Source organism: Castanea sativa, chromosome 9 (assembly GCF_040712315.1).
Source record: "Castanea sativa cultivar Marrone di Chiusa Pesio chromosome 9, ASM4071231v1".
NCBI classification, from domain to species: Eukaryota; Viridiplantae; Streptophyta; class Magnoliopsida; order Fagales; family Fagaceae; genus Castanea; species Castanea sativa.
Genome location: NC_134021.1, coordinates 20,806,040 through 20,820,860, shown reverse-complemented (window position 1 = coordinate 20,820,860; position 14,821 = coordinate 20,806,040). Strand labels below are relative to the sequence as shown.

The following is a 14,821-nucleotide window of genomic DNA, read 5'->3' as shown; positions in this document are numbered from 1 at the left end:
GAGCCGCGAGACCACCGTCCCAAGCCCAAACCCACCTCCGTCGTTACCAACTGGCCACCGTTACCGATCTCTCTCCCTCAATCTCTCAATCAATCCGAACATTGATCTCTGATTTTGTTGTTGTTGTTGCGGTGGTGTGGGTGGTGGTGTTTTGGTGGTTTTTGTGTTGTGTGGTGCTGGTGTGTGGGTGGAGGTGGATTTTTCTGTGGCTGCTGTGTGGGTGTTGTAGATTTTTTTGATATAAAATTTGTTTGGAAGTTGAGAAAATGTGAGAAATCAGTAAAAAAATTTGCATTTTCAGAATATTACCAAACACCTGAAAATATTTTCCAAAGTATTTTTTAAAATGCCACCAAACACCTAAAAATATTTTCCTTTCCGGAAAATATTTTCTTTTCTTGAAAACATTTTCCGGAATTACTTTACTGTCGAAACAAACGCACCCTTAGCTTCAAAATAGGGATGTTTTGGAAGTATTTAGCCTTGAAAACATGATAAAATAAAGAGCTAGTGTCTTGAATCAAACACCAAATCTGCTTAACTAACACTGCTTCGTTGAATCTAAACAGGTCTTTGAATCTCAATCCTCCCTTTGCATTTGGTAAACAAAGAACTTCCCATTTCTTCCAATGAATCTTCCTTCTACCACCCATCTGCCCCCGACAAATTTTTTGAATAAGCATCTCAGTATCTTGACAAAGGTCTACAAGTATACGAAAGCAACTTATAGCAAAAATAGGAATGGCTAGAACCACCGCTTTTAACAAAACTTTCTTCCCAGCTTGTGATAGTAACTTTTCCTTACAGTCCTGCAATCTAACTCAAACCTTGTTAGTTATGTAATTTAGGCTCACTTTCTTATTTCTCCCCACCACTGCAGGAAGCCCCAGATACTTCTCATATTCCTTAATCTTCGGGACTCTAAGCAGATTTTTTATTTAATCCTTTAAGGTTTTAGAGATTGTCTTGCTGAAGAAGAGAGTTGTCTTCTTAGAATTTATCTTTTGACCTGAAGCTTTCTCATACTTTTTTAAAATTTCCTTAGATGGTTTCAACATTACCCTCCCGTGCTCTACAGAAGAGGAGGCTGTGATCTGCATAGAAAATATGAGAGTTTCTCGAGCCATTTTTGCAAAGAGTAAAGCTTTCAATATGACCAACATCTACAGCATGTTGAATTAGCCCGTTCAAACCTTCAGAACATAGCAAAAAGAGATATGAGGAGAGAGGATCCACTTGGTGAATAATTCTAATTGGAACAATATGGCCCTTAGATTCCTCATTTACCAAAATAGAGTAAGTAACTGATCGAATGCATTCTAAAATCCAACCAATCCATGTACTATGAAAGCTCATTTTTTCCATGATCCATTGCAAAAAAAAAAGAAAAAGAAAAACCTATTCAAGAATGCTGTTTGAAATTGCCTTATCACATTGGAAAGCACTTTGTGATTTCGAGATGATCTGAGGCAAAACTCTTTTCAATTTATTAGCCAACACTTTAAAGACAAGTTTATATAAAATATTACATAATGCTATAAGGCGAAATTTAGTAATATATTCTGGATTTTTAACCTTAGGGATAAGAGTTATGAGAGTGTGGTTCAAACCTGGTAAAATATTGCCAGCAGCCTTAACTACATCATCGCCAATGCTTGCCCAATAGTGCTGGCAAAAAATAGGTGGCATGTCGTCAAGGCTAGAAGCCTTTAGGGGAGCTATTTGTTTTAAAGCGCGCAACTTCCACTTCAGCCTTGGTGAAATCTTCTATCAAAATAATGTTTACTCATGTTCTATCTATATTTAGAGTAAAGTAATTTATTTTTGTTTTGGTAATTCAATAATTAAGGAAGGGAAGATTTGAATATTAAACATCTCTATTGAAAATACCAAAAAGTTTTAATCAAGTTAAAAGGCTATTGGATTCTCAAAAAGTTAAAAAGCTATTGGTAGAGTTTGTAGAATGATATTACAAATTTGACCATATGAATCTTACAATTGCGTCAATTTTTAAACACAAAATAAAAGTATTAATAAATTCATTTATTATATTAACCAATCACATTTATTGTCATATATATATATATATAATTTTTATGGTGAAATTAATAATAATTACTTTAGTCTTGCAGAGCAAGTGGTTGATCAACATGAAACCATATATCTCGTTTATTGATGAGTATTGGAATGCATGTGATATACACCATTATGCTCCATATCATGTGCTGAGGCAACTGTATATTGCATTCGAATTTCGATAATTGAAAAATAAAAAATAGTTTTCTTAATCCGAGAGAGAGAGAGAGCAGTTTTCTTTCATATGTCACCTTAAACAAATTTATGATCGGATCATAACTTTTCAAAATTGTATTGTGAGATCCCCTTCTTGTACAAGAACAGGCTTTTTTTTTTATTAAGTTTTACCGATATTTAAAACAAATATATTTCCTTGAAGAAGAATCTTTATAAATTATAATATTTCTTTTTGGTTATTTTTCTTATTGAAAATCATCTTAATATTTTTGTACGTGTGTACATTACAACTTTAGTTACAGTCACATATTATAAGGAGGCCGGGAGGGTCATAATTGATTAGATTTACACATGTATGGTCCAATAATGTTATCAACATCGTGATTACTCAAACAACATAGAGTATTACAGTATGTTTTGTGTGCTCTGGTCAAGAAATTATTGGAAAGAGGTGGGGCGTAAGCACATCATCTCATGGTGTTTGGTCATAACTCATAATATATGATTTAAATTTTATTTATTTATAATCTTGTCATAATATATGATGAGGTTAGGATTGGCCTCAGCTAAACATGCAAATACGACACATATAGTATGTTAATTATTGAGATTGATAATGAGTTAAGGTACTAAAAATCTGTAAATAAAAAAAGCAAGAGTGGACCTAATTCTGATCTACTCAGAGTGGTCTAAATAAATCCTAACAAAACTGGGTATAACTTTCTCAACCTGTAGAATGACACGTAGTCCTAACACAGATGATGAACAAATCAAGTAATTTTTAATCTTTATATATTAAATTTCATTTCATCCCGTACGTCCATAATCCCTCCAAAAAGAAAAAATTTGTATACATCCTATATGATGATTAAAATTTAAAGTCCGACAATTTTAAACTAGAAGGGATGGTAGGGGCTACACACTTAAAAAGAAATTACTAAATAATAAGAGGTCTTCATGTTTGTTTGTTTACAAACAAGTTAAGCTTGAGTCTTAGTTTTAAAATTGTCTAATAAACTAGCCAAGCACAATAAAAACAAAAAAAGAAATAGATAAAAAAAAAAGTCCATGAACATGTTCGTGAACAACCTCGGTCGATAAAAACAAGTTGAGTCTAGATTCGTTTATGGGCTTGGTAATAAGTTTGATATGAGTTTGGAAAATAAACTCTTATATTATAAAGTCTTTAATTAATTAGGAGTTTGAATCACTCATCCAAGCTAAATAGACTTGGTAATATGATTAATATAGATATGATGATATATTTGTGTTGGATCTCAAGTTAAAGAGTTTGATATTGAGTTTAAGCTCTTGAGTCTTGACTTTAATTTTAACTAATAAATTAAAGTCAAACTAAGCCAAACTCAAGTTTTTGATTTTTTTTTTTGATGAGTTTAAATTTAAACATTAGCTTAAACATTTATTTTCGTTGTGAAGTTGTGCTTAAAACGTTCAATACTTGAAAAAAAACTCAATTCATTTACAACCCTATTGGTTTCGGCCACACCAACCACTCCTAATACTATTTAAAATCAAATGAAAAAAGCTACTCTTGCTTAAGCTTTAATTGAGTATTGAACATATATCTCTCGTTCTACTATACTTTTACATGCAAAGTTGAATCAGTTTGCCCAATCAACCTAATCGAATACTTCTTATTCCTCTTTGACAACCATTATTATAGTAAAGCTTTGTTACTACTACTTAATTAGGTGGTTACGTGTAATCATAACCACACAGACATGCATAAACTAACTTTAAGAATACTTACCTTTCTTTTGTTGCTTTAGGATCCCCGCCATACTTTTTTCTCCCTAAAACGGGTACTTTTGAATATAATATAGTTATTAACTTTTGAGTGCCCATCTATGTGCTGTGTTAAAGGAGCGTCTCCTTTTTATTTAAAAACGGCATCCAACTCCTTCTTTTTTTCGGGGAATTATTATTATTTTTTTTTTGGAAAATTAATAAAGTGTTCAAATATGAGATGAGTGAAATATGCTCCCTTCCAAAAAAGAGAAAGAGCTTAGTTAATTTTAAAAGAATAATGCTAGAAATATATTATTCTATAAATTTTTTATTATAAATTATTGATGTTGTGAGTAATTATTAATAAATAAAAAAAATGATGTTAATAGTAGGTCTAGATGAAAATTAGTAAGAAGTTGATCACAATATCAATTTGTAAAATAAGTTGTGTATATAGCGTTACTCATTTTAAAATGGGTATTGTTAACAAGTGTTTTTAGGGCAATTGTTAATAAATTTTTTAAAAATATTTTGACAATACTTTTACAAGAAATATAAAAAATCATAAAAAATTATTTACTTTTCTATTTTTCCATAAAATATTTTTTAAATAAATTTTCTTAAGGCATCAATTAACTTTTTACTTATAAAATTTAAAGTTATCTTCAAGTAAAATTTGATGATCAATTAGAAATTAACTTATACTCCATCGTGTGTGTATATATATATATATATATATATATATTTATATACAAGATAAAAGTTTTATTCTAACTTAATTTAAATGTATATATATGTGAAATTCTCTTCTAAAAACTTGATCCTTGACCCTTACTCTTCATAATTTACAAATATTTATACTTGTAAAATGATCATCGTATCAAAGGTGTGTAATAGTATACTCCACCATATTAGTATTTGCCCAAATTAATCAGACCCATTCTAGACGCTTGTGGTCAATGATAATTTGGTAGTACTAATTTTTTTTTTTCAATACAATAATAATTGGATGCATGGGGACTTGAACGATGAACGTCTCATATATGTTGTTGTATGAAACAGTTTGAATTGTCAATGTTTGTATTTATGAACTAGTTGAGTGACTCATTACATTTATTTAGTATTATTTGAGTTGTTGTTAAATCCCATACCCACTGTGCAATTCATTTAACAAGTAAAGAGTGGTGTAGAATCAATGATTGATAGTGTGGGTATAAATAACAGTGCCCCCTTAATAAATTGAACAGTAGTTTTGGCAGGACATATTGGTACTTTGCTCTTTTTAAATATTGTTCATTACTTTTGTAATAGTATATAATAGTTTTAGAGATAATAATTAAAGGTACAAAGCCTCGTAAAGCGAGAAACAAGAAAGTTTTTTGGCGGATGAGTGTTGAGCAGGGCAAACTCAGCCTTTCATTCATTCATCGCTCTGTTCCCGCGTTCTCACGTGCGTCATCATCTCATCCCCTTAAATAACCCCCCTCTCTCCTCAAACCCACCCCCCCCCAAAAAAATCAAAGCATACAGAAAAAACTTATTCATACATCGCAAATTTTCAGGATCACATAAAAAAAAAAAAAAAAAAACACAACTTTGACCACCATCATACATTTTTTGCGTGACAAACTGTGAATTAAAAAAAAATGATAGATCATGTAATTGACACATACGATAATTAAGATAAAAATTATAATTTTTTATATCGTATTAGGATTACTCATTCATACACTGTAAAGTTAGGAATACAACATTCTTTCCACAGATTCTAGGTGTCAAAGCACAAAAAAAAAAAAAGATATTAATGATAAATTCAAATAAAAACTAATATTAAATTACCATAAAAAGTTATTGTATGTTATGTGAGTATACTATCTCTTTTATGGGATGGGCCTTATTATGATAAAGGAAGGGAAGGAGATAGTATACTCCGAAAGTCTATGATAACAATTTAATTAAGGTTTTGTGGTGGAAATATTATAAATATACAGGGTTACTTTTCAAAAAAAAAAAAATATACACAGGCTTATGGTATAAAAATAAAATAAAAAAATACAAAAAACGACAAAAGAAGGAAAAAGAAAAAGAAAACAAAACCCCTGTCTGTCAGAAATATCTGAAACACACAACACAAGCACAAACATACACACAAGCACAAACACAAACACAAGTCAGTTAGTAGTAGTTCAATTATTACCGGAAATAGCCGGTGGTCGTCCGGTTCCCTTTGAAACCCTATGCACTCAAAGCTCAGCCCACCCTGATCCACTCAACTCAACTCAACCATTGTTGTGTGAGTGTGAGTGTGAGTGTGAGTGTGAGTTTGTGTTTGTGTTTGTGTTTGTGTTTGTGTGTGAGAGTGAGAGTGAGAGTGTGTGTATCTATCTCAATTCTCAATTGAATTGAATGAGCACCACATGCCCCAATCCTTCTCTCAATCAATTCAACGTATCTCTTGCTTAAGTCTCTATCTGCTATACTTTTGCTGCTCAGACTAACATCATCATCATCATCATAGCATCTCATTTCATCACTCCATCTCTTTCAATTTCTCTCTCCTATTTCTATTATTCTCTTCCTCTTTAATATACCCATCTTGTTCTTCACCTTGTTTCTTTCTTTCAGTACTCTCTTGAGTCTATCTTTCTCCCTGTAAATCTATGGCGGAGGGTTTTGAACCCTACCATGTCCCACAACAAAGCAGAAGAGATAAACTCAGAGTAATAGCTCAGAACCACCACCACCACCACCAAGGCGGTGTCGTGGAGCACTCCACCGCCAACCTCCAAGGCTTACTCCCTCTCTACGATCCCTCTCTTCTTTCCTCGGATTTGCTAACGTGCACCACTACCAACACCAACACCCACGAGTTTCACCATCACCATCACCACCACCATAACCAGAACCCCCAACTCACTGAACCTGGTTGCAAAGGCAGCGCTGTCAAGGAAGAAAGTGTCAATCTGATGGGGTTTGTAGGTGGAATTATGAACGGTGCTTCTTCTTCTTCCTCGGCTTACTTGGATCCCAACCACTCTTTGCCTCTAAATCCAAACTCTATCCAAGACATGAACAGTAACCCTTTTCTTTTTACCCCTCAAAGTCTTCAAAACCTTCGAGATTTCGATCCGAGCTATAATAATGGAAGTGAAGTGGTGGTGTTCAAGCCAGAACCGCTCTCTCTATCTCTCTCCTCTCATCACCAACCTACTCACCACCAAACCAATCTTCCACTCGAGCTTAATCTTCAACGATACGGGTCTAGTAGTGGAGCTGGGTATGTGATTCCAGGCATTGTTAATGGCAGTGCCTCGGCCTCAAACGACGTGTCGCGTAGCTCCGTCCCTCTTGGGCCGTTTACTGGGTACGCTTCGATTCTCAAAGGATCGAGATTTTTGAAGCCTGCTCAGCAGTTGCTCGAGGAATTCTGTGAGGTCGCGGGTCGTGGAATTTACGCTGAGAAAGTAACAGCTGATTCAGCTCTCATGGATTCTCCAATAGAGAGTTTGAGTGCAAGTGGAATTGTAGACGATCGAGATCCACTCAGTTGTGAAGATGGGGCCGAGATTCGGAGTAAGAAGTCAAGGCTCATTTCGATGCTTAACGAGGTATATGCATATATAAATAATATTTTGCTTCTGTTCTTTAATTTGATGGTGTTTGTTATACTCGCTTGCATTTCATTGATTTGTGTTGCTCCTTGAAACGTTTTAAGGTGACAACACGTAGTTCATATTTAATTGTTTTTAGTTTTCTTTCTTGAATTTTGGCTTATTAATTTGTTTGATGTGATCTTCTTTCTTTGCAAGTTTATCTTCTGGATGGGTCTTTATGAAACCCAAGTTTTGTCACTGTGGAAGCAATTTCTCGAATATCAAAAAAAAAAAAAACAATTATATATTAAATGGATTATATTTTTGTGGTGTCGGGTTGGTCATTGGTTTAACCAACGTGCAATTTGTGGTGTTGCATGGATAATAAGTGTCTTATTAATTTGTTATTTATATAGCATCCTCAGCTTTTGTTCTTTGTGCATTAGATTCTGTATTAAAGGATAGATGGCCTTGGTGATCGCAAAATCGTCTTTTTGGAAAAGGTGACACAGGAGGGAATATATGCACTAAGATTAGCACTCTAAAGTGTCTGACAACCATAGAATGAGTTCTAGCTAGTAACATTGTCACCGGGTTTAGAGTGTAATGTGCATAAAGTGAATGAAGGAATCCGTTTGAAAAGATTTATACTCCTATAAAGTGTTTAAATAAAGCATAATGGTATTCCAAAACTAATTAAAGAGGATGGAATGAGTAGATGACAAGGTGTTTGCTTTCTTCATTTGATTGGTCTCAACCCAGTTGATGAGATTCAGTTGATGACAAGGGGGCAATATGGCTATAAAGCCAAATTAGTGAGAGTTTTTTTTTTTTTTTTGAGAGTTGAAATAGAAAATTAAAAGATATTTTCCTCTGCTGTTGAGCTAAAGTTAGCATTTTTAATCAGTTTAACTTAGTGGGTTTGAGAGAACTGATCCCCTTCCTGGCTCCCCCCAACATTTGTATATTACTTGTGCGGTATAGTTGCGAGTTTCTATTCCAAGTATGTAGATTGCAATTTATATTAGGTGAGTATATCTTGTTGCCAATATTACATCAGTTGTGACAGTGCTCAGTCTTGTCACTCTTGTGTTTATGTGCACGTATAGCTTGATGGCCACATGGTAGAAATAGTTCTGTCATTATGCATGAGTTTATTCATGTGAAATAGGGTGCTATTAATTTTTTTTTTTTGGCTAGGCATTAGGAATGAGGTAAGTGAGAAGTAATTCACTTTTTTAGAACTAAGCAGAAGTAAGCACTTAAATTTAGCATATGATGAAGGGAGAAAAATATTAGGGGAGTAAACAATTTAAATAATGAGAGGAATTATGGAAGCTATGTATCCTTTATTTAAAGGGTTTTTGGTAAGTGATGAAGTCCACTTTCTTTTTCACATATAAAAGTGTAAAGGTCTAGTCAAGTTCTTGAGTTTGGATTGGGATTTTTGGCATAAAATTAATGCTACATTTTAGCTTTGGTTTCCCGTTGATTTAGGAAGGTAAAAATTCTATTATGAAGGCATCTTAAAACAACTTTTATTTATGAAGAGCAACAAAATGTTTCTACCCTTTTTGGAATTCATTCTTATAATGGTGTAGTGCATACAGCTCATTAACAATTTTCCTTTAGAATGAGTTGATATATTTTGAGTCGTGAAATTATGAGAGTTTGGAGGGGAATATAAAAACTAGTTTTTCAAGTTGTTTCTAGTGAAAATGCTGGTTCCTTCCTATTCAACACTGTGTTTGTGAGTTGATATTTTTGGAGCAGCAAGGCAAAATGTTCAACATTGCAGTCCTTGGTTCTGGAGCCTGGTGCAAAAAGCTTGCACCTAATTGAAGTAAAACATACATTTTTCAGATCTTATATGTTATAATATACAATAAAAAAGCTAATGCACGCAAAATAGTATTATAATTTACCTCTTAGCTAAAATGGAAGCAAATGTACAAAGTTTCTGAGTTGAAATTTGAAATTTTACATTAGTTGTTTCAACTTAAAATTTTTAGTATGGTAAAGTTGAAAACAACTATTGGTGGACAATATGATAGTAATCTAGTCATAGAAAGTTTGAACATAAGCTTTTACGTAATTCCCTTGTGCTGAATAAAAATACATAACTGTGATAGTTATGATCAAATGAAGTATATGGTTCAATCAAGATATATAAGTAAAAAACAAAAGAACAAAACATGCTAGAATAGTAAATTATCTTTGTTCATGTCTCTTGATATGTAAACAAGAATTTTTTTGTGCAATACAAAGAATATTTTTTATATACCAAATCAATGGCCATGACATTTCTTCAAGATCGAGTAGTAAATTTTAATGATTCATATAATATTTTAGCAAAAATAAAACGTGAGACAAGCCATGCATTTTGCCTCTTCAAAAAGCACTAGAAAAAAGTGCCTAGGGGCACTTTCTTAGATGAGCTTCACTTCAGCCAACCAAAAGGTTTAGATCTTGGGGTTTTGAGCTTTTAGTTTTAAGTATACTTTTAACAACACAGCAACCTACACTTAATATCTGCCACTAATTCTTTGGTACCCAATAATTCAGGATTTGGGGTGTAACAAAATGAAGGTATGGACTAGGATGCATTATATATATATAATAAAAAAGTGATTGATACCTGAAATTGGTAGAATTAAGATTTACTTTCCTTAGATAAAATTGGCAAAGGTCTATATTGCATGCACCTTGTTTAAGTAACAGCTCTGGTAATGGTGCATGAGATTGGTATTGGAACTCTGGGCTTTAGAATAAACTTTGGGCTATATTACACCTTGTTATAGTAACAGCTCTGGTAGTGGTGCAAATGAGATTGGTGTTGGAACTTTGGGCTTTAAAATAAATCTTGGGTTCAAATCTTGTCTCCAGAAAAGAGTAGGCCAAAAAAAAAAAAAAAAAGGAAGAAGAAGATATAAGTCTCTATACATCTGCTTTCTATTTTTTATTTATTAATTTAAATTTAAATTTTCCCTTTACAAATGTCTGAGATATGGTCGAATGATGTAGCGGATCCAATCAGCTATGGTTAAGGATAATAAGTTGGTTTGAGGGTGGTTTTACCTTTTCAAAAACTGATTTTGGTACTAACCTCTATAATTTTTTGATGTTGCATTACCCATTTAGGTATTTGCTTGGGAAGGCATGCATTTTGTGAATTAGTTCTAAAAGAGGTGCTTGTATAGGGCTTTCATAAGTGAGGTTTGATAGGATGGTGAAGGGTTGGGTTTGATGTAATTTTTTCCCAATCCAAACCTTATAATAAGGGGGCGTTTGGTTCACTATGATGCACCCTTGTTGTGATGCACATTACAGTTATGTGACATTAAGATGTTTGGTTCATTTTTTCTTTCTTTCTAATATTACTATAATCTAGGATTACAAAATATATCATATCACCTTCCTAAACAATGTAATGTTGTATTATTGAATTGAGATTACATTAATGTAAGATTACAATAATGTAACATTACGGTGTAATGTAACATCAAACGAACCATACGCCCTCTTTTAAGTGTTTGAGATTTTTCAGATTAGTTTATGCTCGGTTTGGTTTTCAATTATAAACCCTAGGATGGGAAAGGGTTTGGGTTTTACTCGTTTGGCACTTGAATTTGGCCCATTTTTTTATTTAAATTACCCCCATTATTTAATTCATTTACACAAAACTAGGTTTTTATAATAAAATTAAGTGCACCTGTCTCTCTCTTTTACAATATTGTTTAGTTTGGGGTAAAAGTATTTTCTAATGAATAAATTGTAATAATAAAAATGTTTTTGATGTCCAATTTTAAGTTAAAAATCGACCTAATTTGACCCATTTTCTTTGGCTCATGGTTAAACAGGCGGTTTTGGGTTTTTCAAATATAAGTAGGATGAGTTTGGGATAGTGTAGTCAAAGGTGAGCCGGGCGCTCACCTAGGCACCCGGGCGCTCGCCTAGGCACCCGGGCGAGGCGAGGCGCCACTAAGGTGCCTCAAAGGCTCTAAGGCGAGGCGCCTTTAGTGAGGCGCTTGTCTCTAGAGCCCAGGTGAGCAAGGCGACAGCCTTAAGCAATGGAAAAGGCACTAAGGCGAGAGCCTCAATTTTTTTAAAAATTTTTATTTCTATTTTTATTTTTATTATTATTTTTTTATAGAAGTTTGTTGTGAAACCTATTTTTAGACTATTAATTTCAAAAGGCATGTTATAAAATCTATTGTTAGTTAAATTAATTTACAAATATTTTTTGTAAGACTTATTGTTATATAGAAGCTTATTGTAAAACGTTTTGTTAGAACTAACAAATAGAGCCTAAACCATGTTAATCCTATTTTGAAATAATTTGATAGACCTAATTTCTTCATGCTACACATTGAAAAACACTTCATTATAATATTATATTACACTAGGTACGATGATATAAGTTCTATATGTATAATAAATATATTAAGAATTTGGCGCCTCGCTTTACTCGGGCTAGCGCCTTTTTGTCGCCTCACGCCTTAGGCGATACAAGGCCTTGGCGCCTTAAGGTTGCCTTTCGCTTTTGACTACCTTGGTTTGGGATGAAATTCCTGGAGTTTAATCAAGTTTGATATGTAATATGTTTAGACGGTTTGGGTTTGGAAGTTTTTTTCTTTTTTTCCCCCCAAATCTGATCCATTTCCATTTCTAATTTGAATAAGCTATTTTTAAAGGGGGGAGCGACGCCTTAAAAAATTGTACTTAACAAGCCCACCTCACCTCCACAATGACAAATAAGAATGCAACATGAGAATGGGATCTAGTTTACTTACTATTGGAAGTGATCCGGGGTGTTACATATTCAATGTTTGACTACAATTCCGGCAATAGTTGAGTAAAAGGAGTGCTGTCTTGGGTAGATTTCTGCTTCATTTGGGCTTCCACATGCCATTAGTAGGGAATCATATAGTAAGATAGCATTGGCTATAGTAATAATGTGTCCCTCCTGTTGGACTATGATCTGGTCCCTTTTGTCTTTTTGGAATATGACCTATAGCTATGTTGCAGCTAGTTAAGTTGAATTCTTGCATGATTGAACCTCCTTTATTTTTAAAACATTTTTATTTGTAATTATTGCACTTCATTGTAGTTAAGGGGAATATATGAAATGGGTTCTTATGGTGCGCATGAATTTCTAAGTAATGAGACTGCAATGTGAACCTATTAGAGATAATGTCCTCTAGTTTTTAGAGTTAGAGAGGAAGAAAGAATAGTTATATGGAGTATTCATTTTATATCTGATTGTTGATTCATTTTCACTGTTTTCAAACTCCTCTAGGTTTACAGGAGGTACAGACAATACTATCAACAGATGCAGACGGTAGTAACATCATTTGCGTGTGTTGCCGGGCTCGGCAATGCAGCCCCGTATGCCAACTTGGCTATAAAAGCCATGTCTAAGCATTTCAGGTGCTTGAAGAATGCGATTACTGACCAGCTTCAGTTCAACTACAAGGCCCATGCAACCCTTGGGAATGATGAAGCTCCAAGGCTTGGAAACGCTGACAGAGGCCTATATTGCCAGAGACCAGTTCACAGTTCAGGATTTCTTGAGCACCAACCTGTTTGGCGACCCCAAAGGGGGCTTCCTGAACGTGCTGTGACTGTTCTTAGAGCATGGTTGTTTGAACACTTTTTGCATCCGTAAGCAATTTAATTACGTGATTAACGCGGAAGAATATATAAATTCCTTAGTGGACTAACTAGACATCTTTTCGTTCTGTTATTTATGAGTATGTTGACTTCCTTTAGTTACTATGTAATGTTACAGTTATCCTACTGATACAGACAAGCTAATGTTGGCGAAACAAACTGGTCTATCGCGAAGCCAGGTGCGCCATTCCTTTATAAATCAGAAACCCTAGCGATATTTAAATTATCAATAATTTCCATGTTGATATTAATGTGAGGATAATGTTCAATTGATTTCGATGCTACTTATGAGCCAGGTTTCAAATTGGTTTATCAATGCAAGAGTAAGGCTTTGGAAGCCAATGGTGGAAGAAATACACACGCTGGAAACACGGCAAGCCCAAAAAGCTTCACAAAGGGATGAACGAAGTGCCAACAGATCAAGTGATCAGCTAACCTCAGCAAACTCACTTGTAACTGACAACCCATCCACCTCTACCCAGAGGGCTCAAGATACCCCATCAAAACGCACTAGAAATGAACTTCCTGATATACCTGTGGGGAATGAGGAACCGCGGAACTTATCTTACAACAACTTCTTAAGTCATCCTCATCATATGGGTGTTGGTGTGAGCATGGCAGGTGGAAATAGCGGTGTGTCTTTAACATTGGGTCTTCACCAGAATAATGGGATAGGTATATCAGAGCCCTTTCCCATAAATGCAGTTCAACGATTCGGTCTCGGCCTTGAGACAAATGGTGAGGGTTATGTTATAGGGGGTTTTGAATCACATAATCGGCATTTTGAGAGGGATGTCATGGGAGGGCAACTTTTGCATGATTTTGTGGGTTGAATTGAAGATGTTCAGTTTAACTGGGTAGCTGGGTATCATTTAATTTAATATTATACTGACAATTTCTCAGTTAGAATGTGCCTTTTATCAACTCCCAGAATCCAAGCTGACAAGATTAGCCAAATGGGTTTGCCTGTTATGTTGTAAGAGGTATGTTACGTCATTGCATTGTACACAATCTCTCTTAAAAACCCACAACTTAAATTATTGGTGAAAAATTCGTGTAAATCTATATGATAAGAATTGATATCAAGGCATAGGTCAATCATGTCTGGGTTAGACTAGCCTTATATTGTGCTTTGTGGTATGAATGGAATCACAGCCTAAAAAGTTTCATCATTGGCTGGAGCAAACTAGGGTTTCCTTAACAGTAGTTGGAGCCTAATAAAACATGTTCCTAATCATCGTTTCCGGAATTTTCAGCTTTGGTGGATGTAGCTCTTCAAAGGGTTTCTTCTGCAGTGTGATCTTTGTATCTCATTGCCTAGGTCATGTTCAGTATGATTTTTTTTTTTTTTTTTGTATGCTGTGTATCAATCCTCTTTTCTCATCTAGTGTTTGGTCGCTTCAGGTATTGATTGATAAGCGTGGTAACAGTTCCATTCTTGTACTTCATTTGTTTGTATGCTGTACACATCTCTAATTTACATGGTAAATCTGCATTCAACGGACGACGCTGCTTGTTTATTTCTTAAAATACCATCTTACACCCATGAGTAG

General features: G+C 34.3%; 1 protein-coding gene across 1 annotated transcript; it reads left to right on the top strand.

The window, feature by feature from the left end:
* Positions 1-6,152: 6,152 nt before the first annotated feature.
* Positions 6,153-14,517, top strand: LOC142610797 (BEL1-like homeodomain protein 9). Its single transcript, XM_075782742.1, has 4 exons — positions 6,153-7,610; positions 12,895-13,259; positions 13,387-13,447; positions 13,565-14,517. The coding sequence occupies exons 1-4, from the start codon at positions 6,663-6,665 to the stop codon at positions 14,099-14,101; spliced, it is 1,911 nt and encodes a 636-aa protein (XP_075638857.1). The 5' UTR covers positions 6,153-6,662; the 3' UTR covers positions 14,102-14,517.
* Positions 14,518-14,821: the final 304 nt, after the last annotated feature.

Bases quoted from the DNA above. Each gene is read 5' to 3' on its own strand.
- LOC142610797 (XM_075782742.1), top strand. From the start codon at position 6,663: ATGGCGGAGGGTTTTGAACCCTACCATGTCCCACAACAAAGCAGAAGA. The intron at 7,611-12,894 runs GTATATGCATAT...AAACTCCTCTAG, and splicing joins TCATTTCGATGCTTAACGAG to GTTTACAGGAGGTACAGACA. The intron at 13,448-13,564 runs GTGCGCCATTCC...CTTATGAGCCAG, and splicing joins CTGGTCTATCGCGAAGCCAG to GTTTCAAATTGGTTTATCAA.